Source organism: Pyxicephalus adspersus, chromosome 4 (genome assembly GCF_032062135.1).
Source record: "Pyxicephalus adspersus chromosome 4, UCB_Pads_2.0, whole genome shotgun sequence".
Lineage (NCBI taxonomy): Eukaryota > Metazoa > Chordata > Amphibia > Anura > Pyxicephalidae > Pyxicephalus > Pyxicephalus adspersus.
The window spans coordinates 90,882,872-90,902,097 of record NC_092861.1 but is presented as its reverse complement, the minus strand read 5'-3'; the positions used below and the strand labels follow the sequence as shown (position 1 = coordinate 90,902,097).

General features: G+C 36.8%; 1 protein-coding gene across 8 annotated transcripts in view; it reads left to right on the top strand.

Annotated features, from left to right (window-relative positions):
• NHSL1 (NHS like 1) overlaps window positions 1-19,226 on the top strand; it is a 135,537-nt gene that overhangs the window by 76,496 nt on the left and 39,815 nt on the right. The window contains exons 1-2 of one of the 8 annotated variants that reach the window (XM_072408967.1): window positions 12,766-13,324; window positions 15,318-15,538. The exons of 5 other annotated variants lie outside the window; for them this stretch is intronic. In XM_072408967.1, coding sequence (XP_072265068.1) covers window positions 15,508-15,538 — 31 coding nt within the window. In that variant the 5' untranslated portion in view covers window positions 12,766-13,324; window positions 15,318-15,507. Of the gene's footprint in view, window positions 1-2,093; window positions 2,499-12,764; window positions 13,325-15,317; window positions 15,539-19,226 lie in introns of those variants that run through there. 2 more of the 8 variants (XM_072408968.1, XM_072408962.1) reach the window with 2 other exon arrangements.

Genomic DNA, 19,226 nt, shown 5'->3' with positions numbered 1-19,226 from the left:
ACTTTGCCAGGTAATGTAGTCTTTGACTTCTTTAATATTTTTGAAATAATACTTTTATATCCTTTTGTATATTGTGTGGACACCAGGCAATGACATTGGATGCTTCTTGTAATGATCTGTTATGTGGAGGGGCAGAGGTCTCTCATTTTTGGACAAGTGTGCAGCAGGTGTTCAGCTGAATGTACAGAGCTCTGAAGTCATTATACTAGGTATCATATGTCCAACTAGCATTTGGCCTACACTCAAATATCTTGTCACTGAGAACTGTAATGTTCCAGAACTTGCTCAGGTTATTTTATAACAACATTCAGGACAGGTTTTTGCTCTTTAGACATCTCTGAATCTTAAATAGATATCTTACCTTATGACATATAAAATGTTTCTGTCTACAAATATTGACGTGAAACGATGGTGTAAATTTAGATAATGTATGAAACTTGCATTGGATTACTGCTTTAAGAGTTTGTAAAAAGAATTCCTGTATTTGGAAGAGGTGATTTATCTGAGTGAGATAACACTGACACATGTAATAATATGGTACATCCCTATTTTATGATGTACAGCAATACTGGAAATAGATTGCATTCTTCTTATTCCTGGCGCTCCGCACTAAACTGGGAATGCAATTCCAGCAATGTGAGAATTTAGTGCCCTACAGGACATTTCTTTAGGTTTGAAACAGACCAAACTTTGACTATTTTTTAAAATACAACCACATTCGAGCCCTATTGGTCTTTGAATTCCCTTTTTATTTGGCTTGGAAATAATATTTGTTGTTAGCAAACCTTATATACTGTTCTAAACTGACATCAATTTACTCCCTGGGGCTGTTTACTGCTTAGGTGGCCATGTATGTTACAATCCAACACCTATGTAATACAAAACAACACAACACTAACTGCATACAGCAAAATTGATTATTTACAGCCCCTTCACCATATAGCTATTGTGTATATATTGTCTAGATGTTGTACAAACTGTGTTGTAGGCGATGGTCTAAAGACCGGAAAGGAAACAATATTCTGTTATTTAGGTTATTTTTGGGAACTTCTCATTTGTTTTCAGCCAAAATTACCGTAATCATTTTTTTGTTTTCAGATTTTTCACAGATTGCTTTAAATACAAATAATTAGGATAAGCTCTAACTGGTGAACTGTATAGTCCGGGTGCTCCATATTGTTCAAATATAAGCATTTACTCATCTGTTAAGTTTCTGCCCATCTGACTCCATTCTTTGTCACCATAACACATTTGTCTACAAATATTTTGTGACCATCATAGCAAACTAATTTCTAAGAAAAGTTTAACTATTTAACTATTCCAAATGCAACATACTTTTGAACGTTAGAAATACTGCTAAAGCCTTTTAAATATCCTAGTCAGTATTCTCCCTGGAGTTTTTTTTTTTTTTTTTTTAATGGTGGGGAAAATTGTAGGTGGGTGGCAGCCCCTGTATTGTGACCCAACTTTTCAATAATCACCCAAAAACAGCAGAGCTGGGGCTTGATATATCAAATTTATATGAGGGTTGTCAAATTAGCTACTGCTTAATGGTAAGTGTCTATTGGTACAACAAAATATTGTCTGATTTTCCGATCCCTAATGTTGGTACATGTAAAAAGAGAAGTAACCCACTCTTATTGAGAACACCACGCTACAAGTGATTAGGCTTCTTGATAATTTGCTGCTGGGATTTCTCTACTTGGCCCAGCATTTTGAAGCCATGAAAAATACAACAAGTACAGGTTTATAAAGAGTGGACATCCTTAAGACTTTTACTAGTTATTGGGACCCTTGCTGTAAGGTGACTTAGAAGTGCTTTGCACTAGGCAGCTGAGCTCCCTTTTATTTGCTGTTATAATATCATTGTATACTTTATATCACTATATACAGCTTTACTGATCTGATCTGATATGACCTTTTCTCATCAGCAAACATTTTAAAACATACAAAAACCTCACACAAAAGCAACATGCCAAAATTATGCCCCCAGGACTGGAACACAGGCCAGACATTCCAGAACAAGAAAACAAAAAAACATGATCCACAAAACGCTGTGTTAGTGTTTCACAACAAACAGTTGAGTTGGATTAGGAGCGATTTACCGGCCGTGCCTCTGCCATTTGACATCTCAAAGCCCTGTGCACACAACAGTGAAAAATGCTGACAAATAAAGTAGTACAATTGGACATGGACTGCTGCTATCTCTAGCCATGGAGAGGCAGCAACACTTTTTTTTAACTATTATTTTTGGAATGGAGGGGAGTCAGCTGGAAAGGAGTGCAGAGGGTTACAGGCCAAACGGCTGGCTCGGATAACAGAGGATTGGATGGCAGCTTCCTTTCACAGCACGAGCTGGAGTAGTGCCATGGTTTTTGTATGTATGCTGAATGAAGGGAGCTAGGAAACAGCTGTATGTAGTGCAGTGCTATCCACTTGGAGAGCTCTCCGTTTCCCCAGCATTTTATGGAATGGACGCACAATGTTTTGTCTGAAAGGTGAGCTGTTTATATTTCTCTTGGATATTGTTCACTAAAATGTGAAAAGCTTTTCTTCCTGCTTTTCTGTTGACTCTAAATAGGTCTAGCTATGGGACAAACTTTCCTAAGAGGCTGACTACAGTGAGGCTCCCATTGTTCTCATTGTTCTTGCTTGGATGTAGATCTGCTGCCAGTTCTGCTGGTTTTTAGAAGTGTGGATGTTGGTGTAAACATTACTTTGCTAGATGAGTTACCTGTTTAGTGTGACCGTTGGTGTTATGTCACTTTTGTTACTTGGAGGTTAATGCCTGTATAAAGCAGACGAAAATCAGTAGAGGAGCTGTCAGTCATTTGTCAGCTTTCTTTGGTTGGGAACCATCAGAACAGTGAAAGATGGACTCCTATTAGATATTTTTGGCTATTACACTTTGCACAATACTATTTGTCTAAGTGCAACTCAAAAAATGAAATATATGTTGGTTATGGGTATTACGGACAGACGATTTGGTAAACCCCAGCAATATGCGCTTACTCTGGTAATCTTCCCAAGGATTAAACGGCCAATGGCTCTCTGGCGATTTAACTGTGGACATTAGCAGCATAAACGTTAAACTGTGGAGGAACTTGACTTTGTAGGATCATCTATGGTTGCAAGTTTATAAACAGGATTGTTATCTCCAACCCAAAATTGTTGTAATGATTTTAAGTGGAGGTCATCTTAATGATTGATAAATAACTGAATTATCAGTCAGTTAACAAATCAGCATAAAAATGTTAATACTTGCAATAGCAGATAAGCTAAAATTGTTACTGGTGCAGAGAAATACTCTCTTTACCACTAAGGCTTAGTTCACATGGACTGAAAGAACAGCAGTTCCAGGGCAGTTCGGAATAGCTGGCACAATGCCAGCTGTCCAGCAGCTTTAGCTGCTATGCTCATTTAGCATTAAACAAAAGTTTCTGTTGTATAGGTGGCCAGTTATGCACTGCAACCATTTATTCTCTATGGGCAGCCATGGGTGAGACACCTTAAAGACTGTTTAAACTGCTGGAGGTGAGGAAGGGGTATCCATGCCAAAACCTCACCAACCTTGTAAACTAGTCTTAATGGTGGTTCAAAGTTCAAGAATGCTCTTTATCCATGTTGTATACCTGACATGTGAATCAGGTGAAGTCTTACTGTAGTGTTCCCACAGGGTGAGTGTTTAAAATGGCTTGTATGTTCACACTTTCTTCAATTAATGTGTAAGACATATTTGGAAAATGTGACAACAAAGGCGCGCGCTACTACTTTGGAGAGAAATAGAACATACAAAAGTACACTTGCCTTACACTGTAGTGAAAGAAGCTTTCTCACATACAATCTACATATTTAGTATATATGCCACTTGCTGCTCTTGCTCCTTGAAGAGCTTCACATGGAAAAAAAAGATTCACCAAATGAAAGCTGACTGTAAGAAATCTAAGCAATAAAAATCTCCAAGGCCTAAATAATGTTTGCCCCAAGCTGGCACCCATGGACCAGTGCCTAAGGCAGCAAAGAAAGATAGGGCAACAACATAGCACAACCCTGCGAATTTGTTTTTATGTTGTACTTCGCCTAAATGTTCAGTTATCCCTTCACTTATCTGTGTATAAGAAGGGGATTTGTTTTTTCAATAGAGGACCCTTGTGAAAAGGTGTGCCTGAGACCGCAGCATCCCTAAATATGTTTCTGTGTCATGTGACCTTTCTTTCTTCATTTTGGCTCCAAACAACATATATAATTTCTTGTAAAATTTTGCTGTTTAATATTTGGTAAAGTGTTTTATGAACCCATTGTGATATAGCAAAATGCACATATGTCTGTTCTTATTTATCTAGGTCACAATATAACTATAAGAAGGAAGTTACTTATAACTGGACTTGTTCTGAATGTTGCATAGCTGGGTTAAAAAAAGTCACAAATAATGGTAATTATCAAAGAAATGTCAGTCCATAGATGTGGTACACAGCAGACATACTTTTATTTCTTTTTTTATATATTGATTTCTTTCTATTTGGTCCCTTTTAGTCCATTTTTTCAATTCTTGCTACATAGGTCTTTTGAAAAGTTCTTTATCCGCCAGATGATCGATGCAAACATTAACATTTTTGATGGGGTTTGACAATAATTCTGAACTTTGGTAGACCTATCCTTTCTTAAACATACACATTGGGGAGCATCAGAAAGGATAAAACTAGTAGTCTCATGACAGTCCATAGAACCAGAATCACTGATTTTTTTTTGTTGTTGTTGTTTTTACAAATAACTAGCAAACCAAATAACTAGCAAAATGTAAATCCTGATATTCACCTTCTGCATTCCCCTGCACAGCAGCACTCACACCAAAAGAGAGAGGCTTACTTTCTTAGCCACAGAGTGATTTGCACTGTGCTTCCAGTCTAAAGCTACGTACACACTTCCAATTATTATCGTTGGAAAACGAACGACGAACGATCCTGCACGATATCTACGAACGATCGTATAGCACCGATCCTGCACATAGAGATAACGACACGATCGTTCGTAGATATTGTACACACAATAGATACGATCGTTTGAGCGATAGAGGAACGATGTGCACGACAGGAAAGTGACCGAACGTTCGTTCATTACGCATGCTCAGACCATGGACGATCAACGAACGACCGTACACACGAACGATGTTCAACAATCGTCGTCCAATCCGATCCGCCGGTCCGGTCGTTCGTTTCCAACGACTTTCCTCGTTTGTCGGCGTCGTTGGTTACTTTTTTACTAACGATTTTTTGCCCAATCGATCGTTCGTCGTTCGTTTTGAACGATAAAAATTGGAAGTGTGTACGCACCTTAACAAGGTGAGCTTTCTTACAGGCTACTCTTATCACTGTGCTCTTACCTTTTCATCTTCCATTTACAAGCTTGGATTGGTCAGGATCTTTGCTATTACTTCATTGCTTAACTGCATTGTTATAGTATGGTGGTGATGGGTGGGGTGTTTCGTCTCATATAGTTGGAAGTAGTTTGGTTGTATGGGCAGCATGATTTTTTTTCTCTAGCATATTTTGCTATGCATTAACCACAATATATTGCAATCACCGTGGTATAGCAGAGGATCACAATTCATAGGAGTGAATGTTCATCAGCCTTTATTTATTCCATGACGTGTCATTACACCCCTGATTTGTGTGATACATCTGGAACGCATTACAGTTTGATACAAATAACTGTGACATGTAGCACAGACTTGTTATATTGTCTCCAAATATGACATTACTTTAACTCTTGGTGTGGCTTTTATAACACAAGCCTTTCATGGAAATTGAGAACATTCTTTTAGGGTATAAACAAACAGAATATTTGTTTTCAGATGTGGTCACACAACTCTAACTGTGACTGCATGCAGAGTACAAGGGAAGAGGAAATGAAAAGCAGCCAAGAACTACACAACATATCAGCCCATTTGTTTGGTCCTGTGGACTTAATACACCCTGACTAGTTCCAGGAGCTCCAGACCAGCCCATGAATAGCAACTCTTCTGGCAAATGCCATATCTGCTCAACTGTCAGCCTGGACCTGACTGTACCTAACTTTGTTCTTTGGTGCATGCTTACCGTTTCTTTATGTGGCTTAGAAAGGACAAAGAGCCAGTGTACTAAACTAAGAGCCAGTGAACTAAGCATGTGCTCTTCATTTAAATTAAAGACATGAAGTTTGGAGATGAATTGGATGCAGTTACAGTGTGGTGAGCACATTGTATGGTGACTGAGCTTTCTTGGTAACACTGGGTGGGTATTTATCTAGATCCAGTGTAGCACTTATATATTTTTTATCAGTTAGCACTTTGGGGTTAAAGTATGAAGTGGAGAAAGGAATGTAGGATAGGATGAGTTACGTGTCTTACAAACCAGCTGACAGCAAATAAATCCAGATGTTGGCTGTTTGGAAGCCAAGAACTGTAAAACTGCATGACTGATGAAATTCCAGTTCTAAGGAAATCTTTGTACATGTTAGAAGTGGCTTCCTATTTGGAATTTGATTTTCTGTACTGTAAGTGGCAGAAGACTTGTGATTCAATTGCTTACATGGCTACATTGCGATTGTAGAAGCCGGATTCCAATGGTGTTCATACACAGATTTTTCATCATGGTACATTGCTTTATTTTAGATTTATCTAAATATTGGAGGTATGATACAGAAAGAGCTGAAAATAAAACATTAGTAAAAACTACAACTAATAAATCAAACATTAACAAAAGAATATTATCTGTCTGCTCAGTACTTTTGCATTTCTAAAATATCCACCCACATACATTTTTAAATAAACCGTATATGCTGAAACATATCCTGTAGTGTGTGGTAAAGACATTCATAGCCACCAATCATATTTAGTCTATAGCTTGGAAGTTTTAATGTGATGGTAAATGTTGATGCAACAAATAAAAGTGTGCACACCCATGTTAAATGTTTTTGTTTGTCTATATCCCCTATTTAGAACCTTGCTTGCTGACCCGTTAGATTGCTAACTCATTGAAGTGTCCCTTTGGGTTTGAAATTTCAAATACTGATGGGGTGTTTATCAACTACAAAGCCTAGTTGGAATGTTGTGAACTTTTATGAGTTTCTTATATGATATGAGTGGTAACATTTTTTTGTATTATAGTTATATAGCATATAGTTATATATTTATTTATTTTTCAGGGGTCCTCTACTGTCTGGCTGCTGATTAATTCATGTAGACACACCATCTCATTAGACATTGATTTACAGACTTCCTGCAGACATTTATAGCCCAGTAATCTTTGTTATTGTTAGCAACCTACCTATCCTTTTCTGTTTAAATTGTCTGATTCATTAGCAGGGTTCAAGGGTGACATGAATCAGAACACTAAGCTTTTTGTAACACTGGATAAATCTTGCTTTTGTCTTTCAAAATTAACTTTTTTATAGTTATCAGGCACATACAGCCTCCACACTATGCAGACATATGTAATGAGCAGAATTTATATCAGCGATTCACTTGACCACATGGAAGTCTGTATATTATTCAGTGTAAGACAAATGTTTAGGTGTTCATATTCAGAATGTAGTGTTACCTAAATGTTTGCAGTCAAACAGCTATTACTACCTTCCATTCCTCAGTGTCTTTGCTGGTATTTAGGCCTTAGCATACACATACATATTGTGCCTCCTGACTCATCTCAGCCCTAAACTTTGGTTAACAGATCTGTAACAGTTTTGGTAATAGACGTCTAAAGAAAAACCTATATAAATAAGTAAAGTATATATAATAAACTAAAGCAGCACAATACGTGCATGTGGTTTTCTTGCTGACAGATATATCTTCTTACCATTATGATATTAAAGTGAACAACTATAAAGAAAAAAGTATAAAGTGGTCACTATATGTACAGGTTATGTTTAAAACAGCCTTTGATAATAACTTTGCTATGTAAAATATTGGATGGGTAACAACATGGGTCTTTCTTTAATCACCCGCCAGTTACATGACAGCATCTTACTTCAGCCATACTGTCCTGTATAAATGAATGACGTGTGCTGCAGTCCTGTATGAATAGACAACAGTTGTACTACACTTATATGATCAAATGACAACAGCTGAGGAAGGTATTGTTCAAGTGTCCACATTGCCAAACACATTTATGAACACATGCCACAGTCTGCCTATTTTAAATTGCAGATATGTAAGGAAGCATAACTAGGAAAATAAACATTGACATTTTTATGTAGTAGAAATAAGTAGGTAACAAATAGTTGTGTGCATGATAGACTCCCAGAACTAAAAGGTTAATGTCCTCGCTGTGCTCTGTCTTGTGGTTGCTGCTGAGTCATTAAACTTGTCTGGCTTCCTCTAGTGGAGGAAACCTGGCAACAACTGTTCAATTGTTAGTGAGAGTACACTAGAGGTAAACACAGTGTGCAGTCTCTGGTGTATTGGAAGAAATTGTACCCCACAGTATTTTCTTCTTTTAAAAGTCAGTGGTAACATTGCAGTGTTGAAGTGCAGCAACCTGAAAAACCAAGTTTGTAGCAAGCACACTCTGGGCTCTTGGTATATAGAAGCTTGACACTGGGTATAGAAGCTGGAGTAAGGTGGTATACGCTGACACTGGGTATAGAAACTAGAGTAAGGTGGTATACGCTGACACTGGGGCAATAAGGTGTGAGCCACTGTCCTGAGAGCCATACTACGGTATGAATTCACATGTGAAAAGGAGACTACAGCCCCACCTGCTGGCCACATAGAACACTGCTTGTTATCAATATGCAGTATTGACAAAGAAACATAGCCTTAGATGTTGTAATTACTGTGTAGTCTGGACTGGGCATAACAGAATGATTACATTGTACAGATTATGAGATGTGGATGTAAGTACACAATGGCTCAAAGCCACAGCAAAGAGACCCAAACTCAGTATTACACTTACTTTAGGCATTGTGAAATTATTTGAATATTATTATTAAACAGGATTTATATAGCTCCAACATATTACGCAGCAATGTACAATAAATGGGGAAAGAAGGATGAATGTTAACTGGCAATAGGAACAACAATAAATGTACTTATAGGATGAAGCAAGCTCTGCACTTAACGTTTGCTTGCCTTGTTTGTTGTGAATGGAAAGTGTGAATTGTGCAGGGAAGCCTCCTGTAAGGTGTACTTCATTAAAATACAGTGTCCTAGCAACAGGCCAGCCGCCTTTGTGTGAAACGAGAAGGGAGAAGTGATTGGAGGATTATATTTATTTCCTCCTTGCTTATACAGCTGCTTCTATTTCAGTGTTCCAATATTCTTGTGAAATTTGATGGTAATGTTACCCATACACCCAGCTTAGCTCATACACAAATCCTAGCACAAAGAACACATTATGCTGTATTTTGTGCCATCCAGTAACCAGAGATTGTTTTAGATCTATGAGCAGAATCAGAATTTGTAGATTACATATAATTGAGTGAAGTTGTATTCTTTAGTGTATAACAGAATGTTTAAAGAAAAAAAGGAACCTCTTATTTCTGGGAGACTCACAATCTGGACCACCCTCCCAGATCTGATATTTGTAGTGTTTGGAAGATGGCAGGTAAATATGGATAGTAAAGTTTTTGCAGGCATATAATAAGCTGTTTTCTGTGTTTGGAAAGGAAAAGTACCACTTGTACCATTGTAACCATTCAATCCTGGGTACCTACATTTCAAGGAAACCAACTGGACAGCATCCATAACATGTTTGATAATTCCTTTTTATGTGTCATGACTGGTACTTCTGTTTTTCTGTACAACCTAATTTAACAAAACATTGGAATAAGCATGCCATGTTTATGGATGAGTTAATCTTTTATAACAGCTGTTTTAAAAAGAAAAAGTCAAGTATTCAGGAGCTCTGTATGAAAAATTTGGAAGAGAAAGAATGCTAGATGTGAGGGCAGAGTTATGGTATGGCAATTATTTCTATAGTAGTGTGGAGGTCATTCCAGAGAGGAAGGGGGAGCTCTGTACAAAGAAATTCTATTCACTTACCAGCAGTGATTACTAAGAGATATTATGTCTGTAGTGCTCATGTCTGCATTCAGTGACACAAGCATGATAACAGTCTGGAGCCCTGTGTCTGTCTACATGGTCATGGCATGTCAAGTGCTTTTGTTATATGTCTTTGTTCCATGTTTGACTGCTTCTTATAAATAGAAAAAGACACAGAAAATTTGAAGATACATTGGCATAATATTGTAGAGCCAGAAATCTATTTGCTGATATGTTTGCCCCCTCTGACTGTAAATAAGGATATCATCCTTCACTGAAAAGTGCGGTGATCCAAGGTAAATCATTGTTTTTCCACCTTGTGGTAAAATGGTTGTGAGGCCTTATTCATGATCAGTTTTGTCCCTGGCATTCAGGAAAGTTGTAGACGTAATGGTGAATCACTGGTCCTCCCCCTGTTACATACTTGATGACATTAAATCTTTAGAGCTCATATGAATAGGCAATCATGTCAACTTAAACTGATGTTAGACTGATGGCCATTGGGGCCAAAACCTGACTACATGGACCATGCTAAATGCACACTGTCACCCAAAATAATTGTTTATCTAGTAAAATATTATGTACTATGGAGGGGGCAAGTGTGAGTTTTTTTTTGGGAACTTTCGATTTTTGCTTGAAAACAAATTATTATTTTAAGAGGTAAAACTCAGTAGTGTGTACAATCCCTAAGAGAGGTCTTGAAAGCCTGAATCTTTGGTCACTTAGGCCAGCCATTAAATGATATAATGTAAACTAGATCCTGCATGCATTATTCAGTGTACTATTTTATAACATCTTAAGAAACCCACCTATGACCATAATGCAGGGGTTACAATCACTACTGACCTTCTTTTGAAAATCATAGATGACTGACTGCCTGGTTTCAATTCCTTCTGTCACTGACCGGAAATAAGAATCCTTCTAAACAAAGACAAGTGTCACACCATCACTTGAGGGCAAAGATGACATGTAGGCAGGGAATATTTTCAGGTCAGGAATTCCATTCCTGTTATTCCTCTGCTCATATCAAGAAATTTTATTGAATTCTGCTTTTGTTAAGCTTTTTTTGTGTATTTTTATTGCACATCTTTAAATGTACCAGTTACAATAGACAATAAATCTGATTGCACTTATGAATCTTCTCACAATTAGCTATTAAAAAAAAGTCCCTTAGTTACCAGATTGACAGTTATAATTATTCTGAACATATGGTAATTACCTTTATGCAAGAGGATTGCTTGGCTAAGCCAATTACCATGTATAATCACAATCTAGAAAACCTTTTTGTTCACATAATATTGCCTTATGTCTTTACATTGATTAAAAAACAAATAATTGGTTTTATAAACAAAAAAAAAGAATTAGCATGTGAAGAAGAGAAGAAGATTAGCATGTGATGAACTAATCAGGAGACAGATTCCAGCCACATATAAATGACTGGATCTAAAACATAGGTATGGTATTGTTTAACTTTTCTGGCACAGAAAGAACATTTACACTAAACATCAGGTAATTTAATGAGAGTGAGATTTTTGTGAGACACAGATTTATATGACTTTTTTTATACCTGTAAATATTTTCTTTGACCTTTTAAATAAATAATTTGTATAACATACAGTACATTATGCAGATATGTTCTGCCGCTGTCACCATCAGGACGCCAGCTTTGATCAAGCTGTTGTTTATTGACATGCTTACAGATAAGATGTGGCTGCAGATAGGCTGAAGGTGATCAGCAGCACTGAGATAACAAAATGATAAAAAAAAAAACTAATATGGTGTTTTAAAAAGCCAGGATGGACAAACCTAAAAGTCACCACAGACTTAAAAGATAACTGTACTTCTTAGAAAAAGTCTGCAATCTGAACAGGTAAGCACAAGATTTACAATGGGTTGGGAGTTTTCAACTTTAAAAAACAACTGTATCTGTAGCATAGATTTGCTTCAGTATGATTAATGTGAAATAGAACTAAAATTACATTTTCATATATGGGCACCCAAAGACATTGCCTATCACTAGCATATTTCAGCTAAAATGAACACAATAGGAAACTTGATAATTACAAAATACTTTACCCTATGCAGTCCCGGAGTTCAGCTGGAACACTGAATGTGTAAACCTTTCGGAGGTATTTATTAGTGAGCAAATCCTTAAGGTTGGTTTGCACATACTGATCTGTATAAAGAGAGTGAATGGCTTGTACTGTACCTCTAGTGCACACACACCCTTCAGTGCTTGTTGGTAAACTCCCCCATGTGGGGCAGTAATGGGATAGGACACCTCTGTTCTTCTCTGCATTTGCAGCCATTCAACTTTTGCCCTCTAGATGTCAACACCATTCTCCTAAAGATATGATTGTTCACATGCCATACAATGAAGGATTATGATTAAATTAGTAACAATTGCATGATATGATGTATGATAAATTTGTGTTTTGTTAAATATCATGTAAATACTATCAGTATTAGCATTTACTTTAATAATCATGTAAATGCTATCAAGTACTTTCTTAGCATTTGCAAGTCTCTGAAGCACAGTGTTAACACAAAATCAATGCATATTTACCTTTATTGGTTAGCTATAAAGTGAAAGGAAGCCTCAGCCCATAAACCTTTTAGATTTTTCTTATGTCCGTTATTTAGTTCTGAATAATCTTATCTAGTAAAGCCATCTGTGGACGTGGTCCCGTTAATAACTATTAGGGATGCTGCAGCATAATCTCAGATTAGGATTAATCAAGAACTGACTAGGATCACTAAGGGCATGTTACTGGATCTGTAGTATTCATTTAAAAAATGATTCACTTTTTGTGGATAAAAAGACCATTTTCTCCTAAGAAAGGTTCTATAATTTTCCACATGTGAATGAAAATTTCATTTTTCTCTATATTTTAAATCTTATGTCTACAAAATGAAAAAAAGGCAGATACTATGTAGGACAACAGTGGACAGTGCTGATGGATACAGATTCTTCAAGGAATCTATGATCTCTGAAGCTACCCTGCTCCTTTTGTCTTTGGATTTGTGAAGATAAAAAGGAAAAGCCGAGCCACTCCTGTTCAGGCCTCCCACTGGGAATAGCAGGCCATCCTCGGCATTGGGAACATTTCAGAATGATTGCATACATTCATTGCTTGCCTGCAGACCCAATGGTGGGCTGCTTACACAGAGTCAAGTGGCAGGCCTATTGTGATGAGGACGACCAGGAACTCATTCCTCTCTACACTTTCAAAATGGGAAATTCTGTCACCAAGAAACACAGCAGGAAAAAGTTATCTGGCGAGGATGGAAATGAGTTCTGGCCAAGTAAGAACAATCTGGTGAAATAGTGATTTGTTTGATATATTATGCATGTCGTACAAAAGAATTAGATTGCAGATTACAGCATAAAACATGACATTTACCTATGTAATAGGGTTGTGTGTAAAGGAGGTTAGTATTTGATTTTTAATTAATATTATTCAGAGAGGTATATTCACAAATGGGGTGAATAAGAGGTCTAAAATAAATCTCAGATTTTTGGGATAATACTACATTCCTTGACAGCTCATGTCAAATCTGTTTGAGAAGAATAGTTTGGATTTATCAAAGCAATACATATATAGTTGCAAAACTGCACATATGGAGCACACTTGAGTACAGAGAACACCATTTTTTTTATCACAGAATGTAATCATTTTTTTGTTTAGATTAAACTAATTGTTTACATTGTCATATGCTAACATGTTGCTCCATTTTTAGGTTCCTTGTAAGTCTTGTGTATGGTGCAAGAGATGAAAACTTCCCTAGTTCAATGTATGATGAAGTTATAAGGGGTCCATACTTTCCATCACACAGTAGAATAAGATGGACTAGATGCAGCCTAGCAGCTAAAATCCCTGCTAGGGCTCCAATGCACCATCACAACTGTGAAATGGGAGGAGGAGGGGTAAATGAATGAGCTCAGCTGGTTGCTTTTAGGTGCATGGGTCAGCTCTCTTTATGTGTTTTGCTCTCTAATGTACATCCTGCTGCTCTTATGGTGGATGTTCAGGAAAGCATGAGAGCAACTAGCATAAAGAATACAAAGAATTCTTATAACAACCTACTGAAATGGTGGTACCAAACTATGCAATAACGGGCAGAGCAGAAGCTCATGACTGTTTTGGCAAAATGTCATTGCTAATCAGCTAGTCCATTACAAAAGAATGTCATTAGGTAAATTTGCTTCCTTAACTTTTTTTTTAGCTTTGTTAGAATGAGTTTTGTTATTTCAATCATTGTCAGTATCTAACAGATGACAATGCTTGTGCTGTTAAAGTATCTTTAAAAAGAAATTTTCCAAATACCATTGGGGTTTTGACATATTCAGTGTTATATGGGAGAATGAAAGGTGATAGCTGATTGGTTCCTATGGACAACAAGGTCCAGGGCCCTGAACAACCAAAGGCCCAGCTATCGTTATTGTAATGAAAGTAAAAATAGAAACATAAAATAGACACTGTTCTTCTGATACAGCTTTCACAAACACTTTTCATTCCTCCAATCCTGATCTATGTGAATATAGATATGAACAGCCAGTTCCCAATATTAATGGTAACATATTGATGATCTTTTTATGTTCAGTATCATGGTCTTCTAATATCCCATATATGTGTGTCCCACTGCAATAATGGAACTTTATTTTAACATTGCATGCTTTAAACTCTTCTGCTCCCCCATCTGAACACATGAACTCTAACCTTGTTCATGGGAAGACAAGCCCCTCTTTCAGTTTTCATTTGTATGGATTCGCTGGTCCTTCTGAATAGCACTCAGTGAAAGCAATGGAAAGAATAATAGAGGGGAGCACTTTCTGCTGAGGCATGCCTAGCTTTCTCTGTGTTCCAGAAAAAAGAGCTATGTGAGTCAATGCGGCTTTAAGAAAAAGAATGGATTAAATGGAAGGTTCTCTGGGCACAAAGGCTGTTGACGTCTACTGTTTGTAGATTAAGGTGGATAAAATGGGACTGTAAGCATTATTCTGTGGTTTTCCCTCTGAGAATTGTGTCCCACATTTAACATCTTTTGTGTTCTCAATGGCTTTTAAATGTATTCCAATTTTATCTTTTGTTCTAACTTAAGCAGAAAAAGTAAACATGACGTTTCCTAGAAGTGTTGTCATGCTACATTGACTGAAGCTCTGTAACTTGAATAGTTTGGCAATTATTAAATGATTTACATGGTGTTACAAACTGCACAATCCAGTCATTAAGATAACATCCCTGTGTACTAATTCCATCAAATATCAATGCATTATAATTCTCTTTCCTTTCCCCAGCTGCTTCCTCCCATTGATTGCTTCTGGAGGCTCAGATGTGGCATCTTAAACACATTGACAGATTTTCTGCATATGATTTCATGTTGGATAGTACTGCCTCCAGATGACTGGATGCCATGAAATCCTTTGATTACCCTACTGGAAAATTCAAGGATGTGTCCTTTTTCTTGGAAGACTAAATGATTAATTAATGTACAGTTTTTGTTTTCTAAACATTGCTGGTGTGTTGACTATTATTTCTATACATTTCCTGTAAACCAGTATGGCGGTCATATAGTTTATAATTTCTGCTACTGCTGGAGACGATATAAAGCTGAATTAAGCAGACACAAAGACAAAAAGATCTTTAAACATTAATTCATCCTTGCATTTATTTTTAAAAAACAAGCAATGTAAAAACCTAATTTTTGGTATTAGCCTATTGCAGTCCTTTAGAGAGGAAGTATCAGCTCAAGGTGTTCATCAGCTAATGTACCAGTAAAACACATGCTGATAGGAAGAGACAGCAGAGTATCAGAGATAAACTAGTCACTCTGCCACTTCTTTTTTTATTATCTATTCATAGGCTGGGATAAATCCAGACAGATCTGGGCTTAAAGGAAGTAAGTTGAATGGAGCTGGCCTCTCAGCTGAGGCAACCTAGTGACAGTAAACAGTACTGCAGCAAAGCTGATTTGATTTTTTTTTAATGGGCTGTTTATAGGTATCTTGTTATATTTGACTGGAGTTTTGTTTTATTCTTGGGTGCTGCAGACCTGGAGCCAGGTGTACTTCAGAGGCTTCATATGACCAAAATTTATGTTCTGTATGTAACAAATGTTAGTGTACATAATCAGGCTACTAATAGAGATCTGCTTTTTTTTCTTCAAAGTAAACTTCTTCCAGTATTTATTTTAGCTTTTTAGAGCATTGTGAAAATATTAAATAGCTGCTGAGTTTTTAATGTTGTGTCCCTCCTGGGAAGATCTTCATTTACCTTGGGTGCCAATTGCTCCCACAGGATAACAAAGGATGTATAGGAAATAAGTGGAAACAGAGCACTTAATATATGGCTTAATATATACAGTTTATAACTCATCCTACCTTATATAATAATAATTACATTTTAAAAAAGTTATGGCTTGATACACAATCTTACTAAAATCTTAATATTAAGTTTGCCCTAGAGTGAGGACGTGTTAAAGCTTCTGTCAGGCTTTTAATACTCCTTGTGCACCCATAAATTGTCCTGGTAGAGTGTCACCTGGACAGGAAGTGACAAAAATTCTTTCCAAAGGCTCACGGACAGTAATAAAAGGTTGATAGTTGTTCTAACTCTTTCCTGCATTATACAAAGCTACACGAAAAGTTTGTCACCAATAGACAAAGTGATGCAGAAGATTGTGCAATAAGTAGCTAAGACTTCCAAGTAGAGTAGCTCTGTTTACACACTGTAGAACCAAACTGGTTAGACGTTCTTCTATAATTGTTAGAATACGTAAATGTCCTTGTAGCTAAATGTGTGATTATGTTAACTATTGCCAAGTGATCAGTTACAAGTATTACAAACATGATTCTCAAATGAATTTACCAAGTCAAAGTTTGTAGAATGAAAAAGGGACATGATGTAAAAGAAGTATTTCATTTAAAAGAAAGGTGTAAGGTTTGGAGTTTGAATCATCCCCAGCATTTTATAAAGTTAATATACTTTTGAAACAACATGTTAGGTTTCTTTGTCAAATGTACAAATTGAGGAAACCCAATGGGTTTGTTTTAAAAAAGATAGTATCACAAACTCTGAATTCAACTTTAAAATCAGTTCCTTCCTTTGCCTAGATTTACTTCTCGTCCCTAGATGCCTTCTCCTTACCCTATGACATGATCACACATGTTGTGCTGGTCTTCAGTTCACCAGGGTGCAGGGTCCAAGATGGCACCCTGCATCACTTTTTCCAAATGGTTGGACTACATGTCCTGTACTGTACATTGACAGTGAGAGGAAGGGTATTAGTGATGATTATAACCCTTTTACTTTATGTTATGCAGCCCTATTGAACAGCAATGCAGCCATTTTGTCAGAGTATTTGTTCATGGTGATAAGATTGCAACAATATATTGCATGCCAAATGGTGGCAATATGACACAGAATGTATATTCTGAAAAAAGGAGCTTTGGAAAGTAATGCACTTTCCTGTATCTGTAATGGAGGCCTAACAATCACTAACATAGTACAGTACACAATAAGTAGCTGTATGTGTTATGTTTTAAAGCATGAAAGATTTACTAAATGGACATTGATTATATAGTGAGATAATAGGCCCCATTTATTAAAGCTCTCCAAGGCTGGAGAGAATATCTTTCATCAGTGAAGCAGGGTGATCCAGCAAACCTGGAATGGATTTCTTCAGTCATTTTTATGCTATGCCATGCTATTGAAATGTTTTGAATCCTGGACCAGATCCATTCCAGGTTTGCTGGATGACCCAGCTTTACTAACAAAAGTGTATTCTTTCCAGCCTTGGAGAACTTTAATAAATTAGACCCACTATATATAATTGTGTTTGTTTAGGTATGGTCTGGTACAAGACACATATGTCTGTACTACCTTGGGGCAAAGCGAGATTCTTATTTCATTCTTCTGCCTCCAGGGAAAGGATGAAACAATAGTGTTACCTTTTCTGTGAAGGTCATATTGTCAATGAAGACATCTCATGTGATGCTGAGGCTGGCTGAGAACTATAAAAAGATTAAGAATACACATATATGAGGATTTCTAATGCACAGCCTAATGTATGCTGTTTATGATTTAAGACCAGTTTCCCTTCTATGTGCTTCTTTTGTATTCACATAACACTCCTTGTCATTGGCATATATGCAGGTACATCAGTGTGATGTCTGAGCAGTAATGATTGGCCATTGGAATTTCAACAATAAATTACAGTGCCGGTAGGATGAGATCTGGAGCTGTGTTTAGCTGTGTCTTAACTGATTCCAATTACTATCATTTTGAAAGATCCATATCACCTTTATTTCAAGTATCGGAGAGATGACCTCACATTCTCATCACAGCTTGATATAATGCAGATTACATAGCTGACTTCATAGCTGCAAGGCCTCTATCAAGCAAAGCAACCCAAAACCATATGATTCCACCACCATGTTTTACAGTTGGTATAAGGCTCATTTGAAATGCTGTCTTTGCTCCGTGCCAAGCATGTCTATTATTGTTGCCGCCCAACAAATATTTGTTTAATTTATTTTTGACTATTTAATTTACAATGTAGTCACTGATTTCAAATAATTTGAAAATCTTTATAAATTCCAGAATGAAGAAGACAGACTATATTGGGAGACCTTGAAAGATCCAACAAACCTGGAATGTAACCAGTCCAGCATTGAAAACATCTGCCAACTAATAGCAAATATTTTATGGAATTTATTCCAGGTTTGCTGGATCACCCTGGTTCACCCATGATAGTCTATCTTCTTCAGTCTTGGATAGCTTTATTGAATCAGGCCAATCATGTCTGGGCTAAAGATTGTCTATACACAATTACAAAACCATTTGACTATCCTATGATAGTCTGTCTTTTTTGAAGTTTCCTAAATCTGTCTACAGGATACTGTTTTTTAAACAACTATATTATTTATTATGTTATTATCAATGTGCAGTCATTCAGGTTTACATGGTCATGAAACCGTTCCCTTTTAGATCCAGCTAACTGAACATGAAGTGTCCTGGCAGACAATTACTTATACCTTTAGTCTGTACAGTAGTTATATTTGTAAATTCTCTCATAAATATTTAATGTCCTGGATGACTAATTATCCATGAGTGAATTTGGTATCGCTTGTTGTGGTCACTAGAGGCTACTCACACGCAAACTTGCAAGTTTGCCACTGAAAATCGAGAGCAATAAATTATTATAA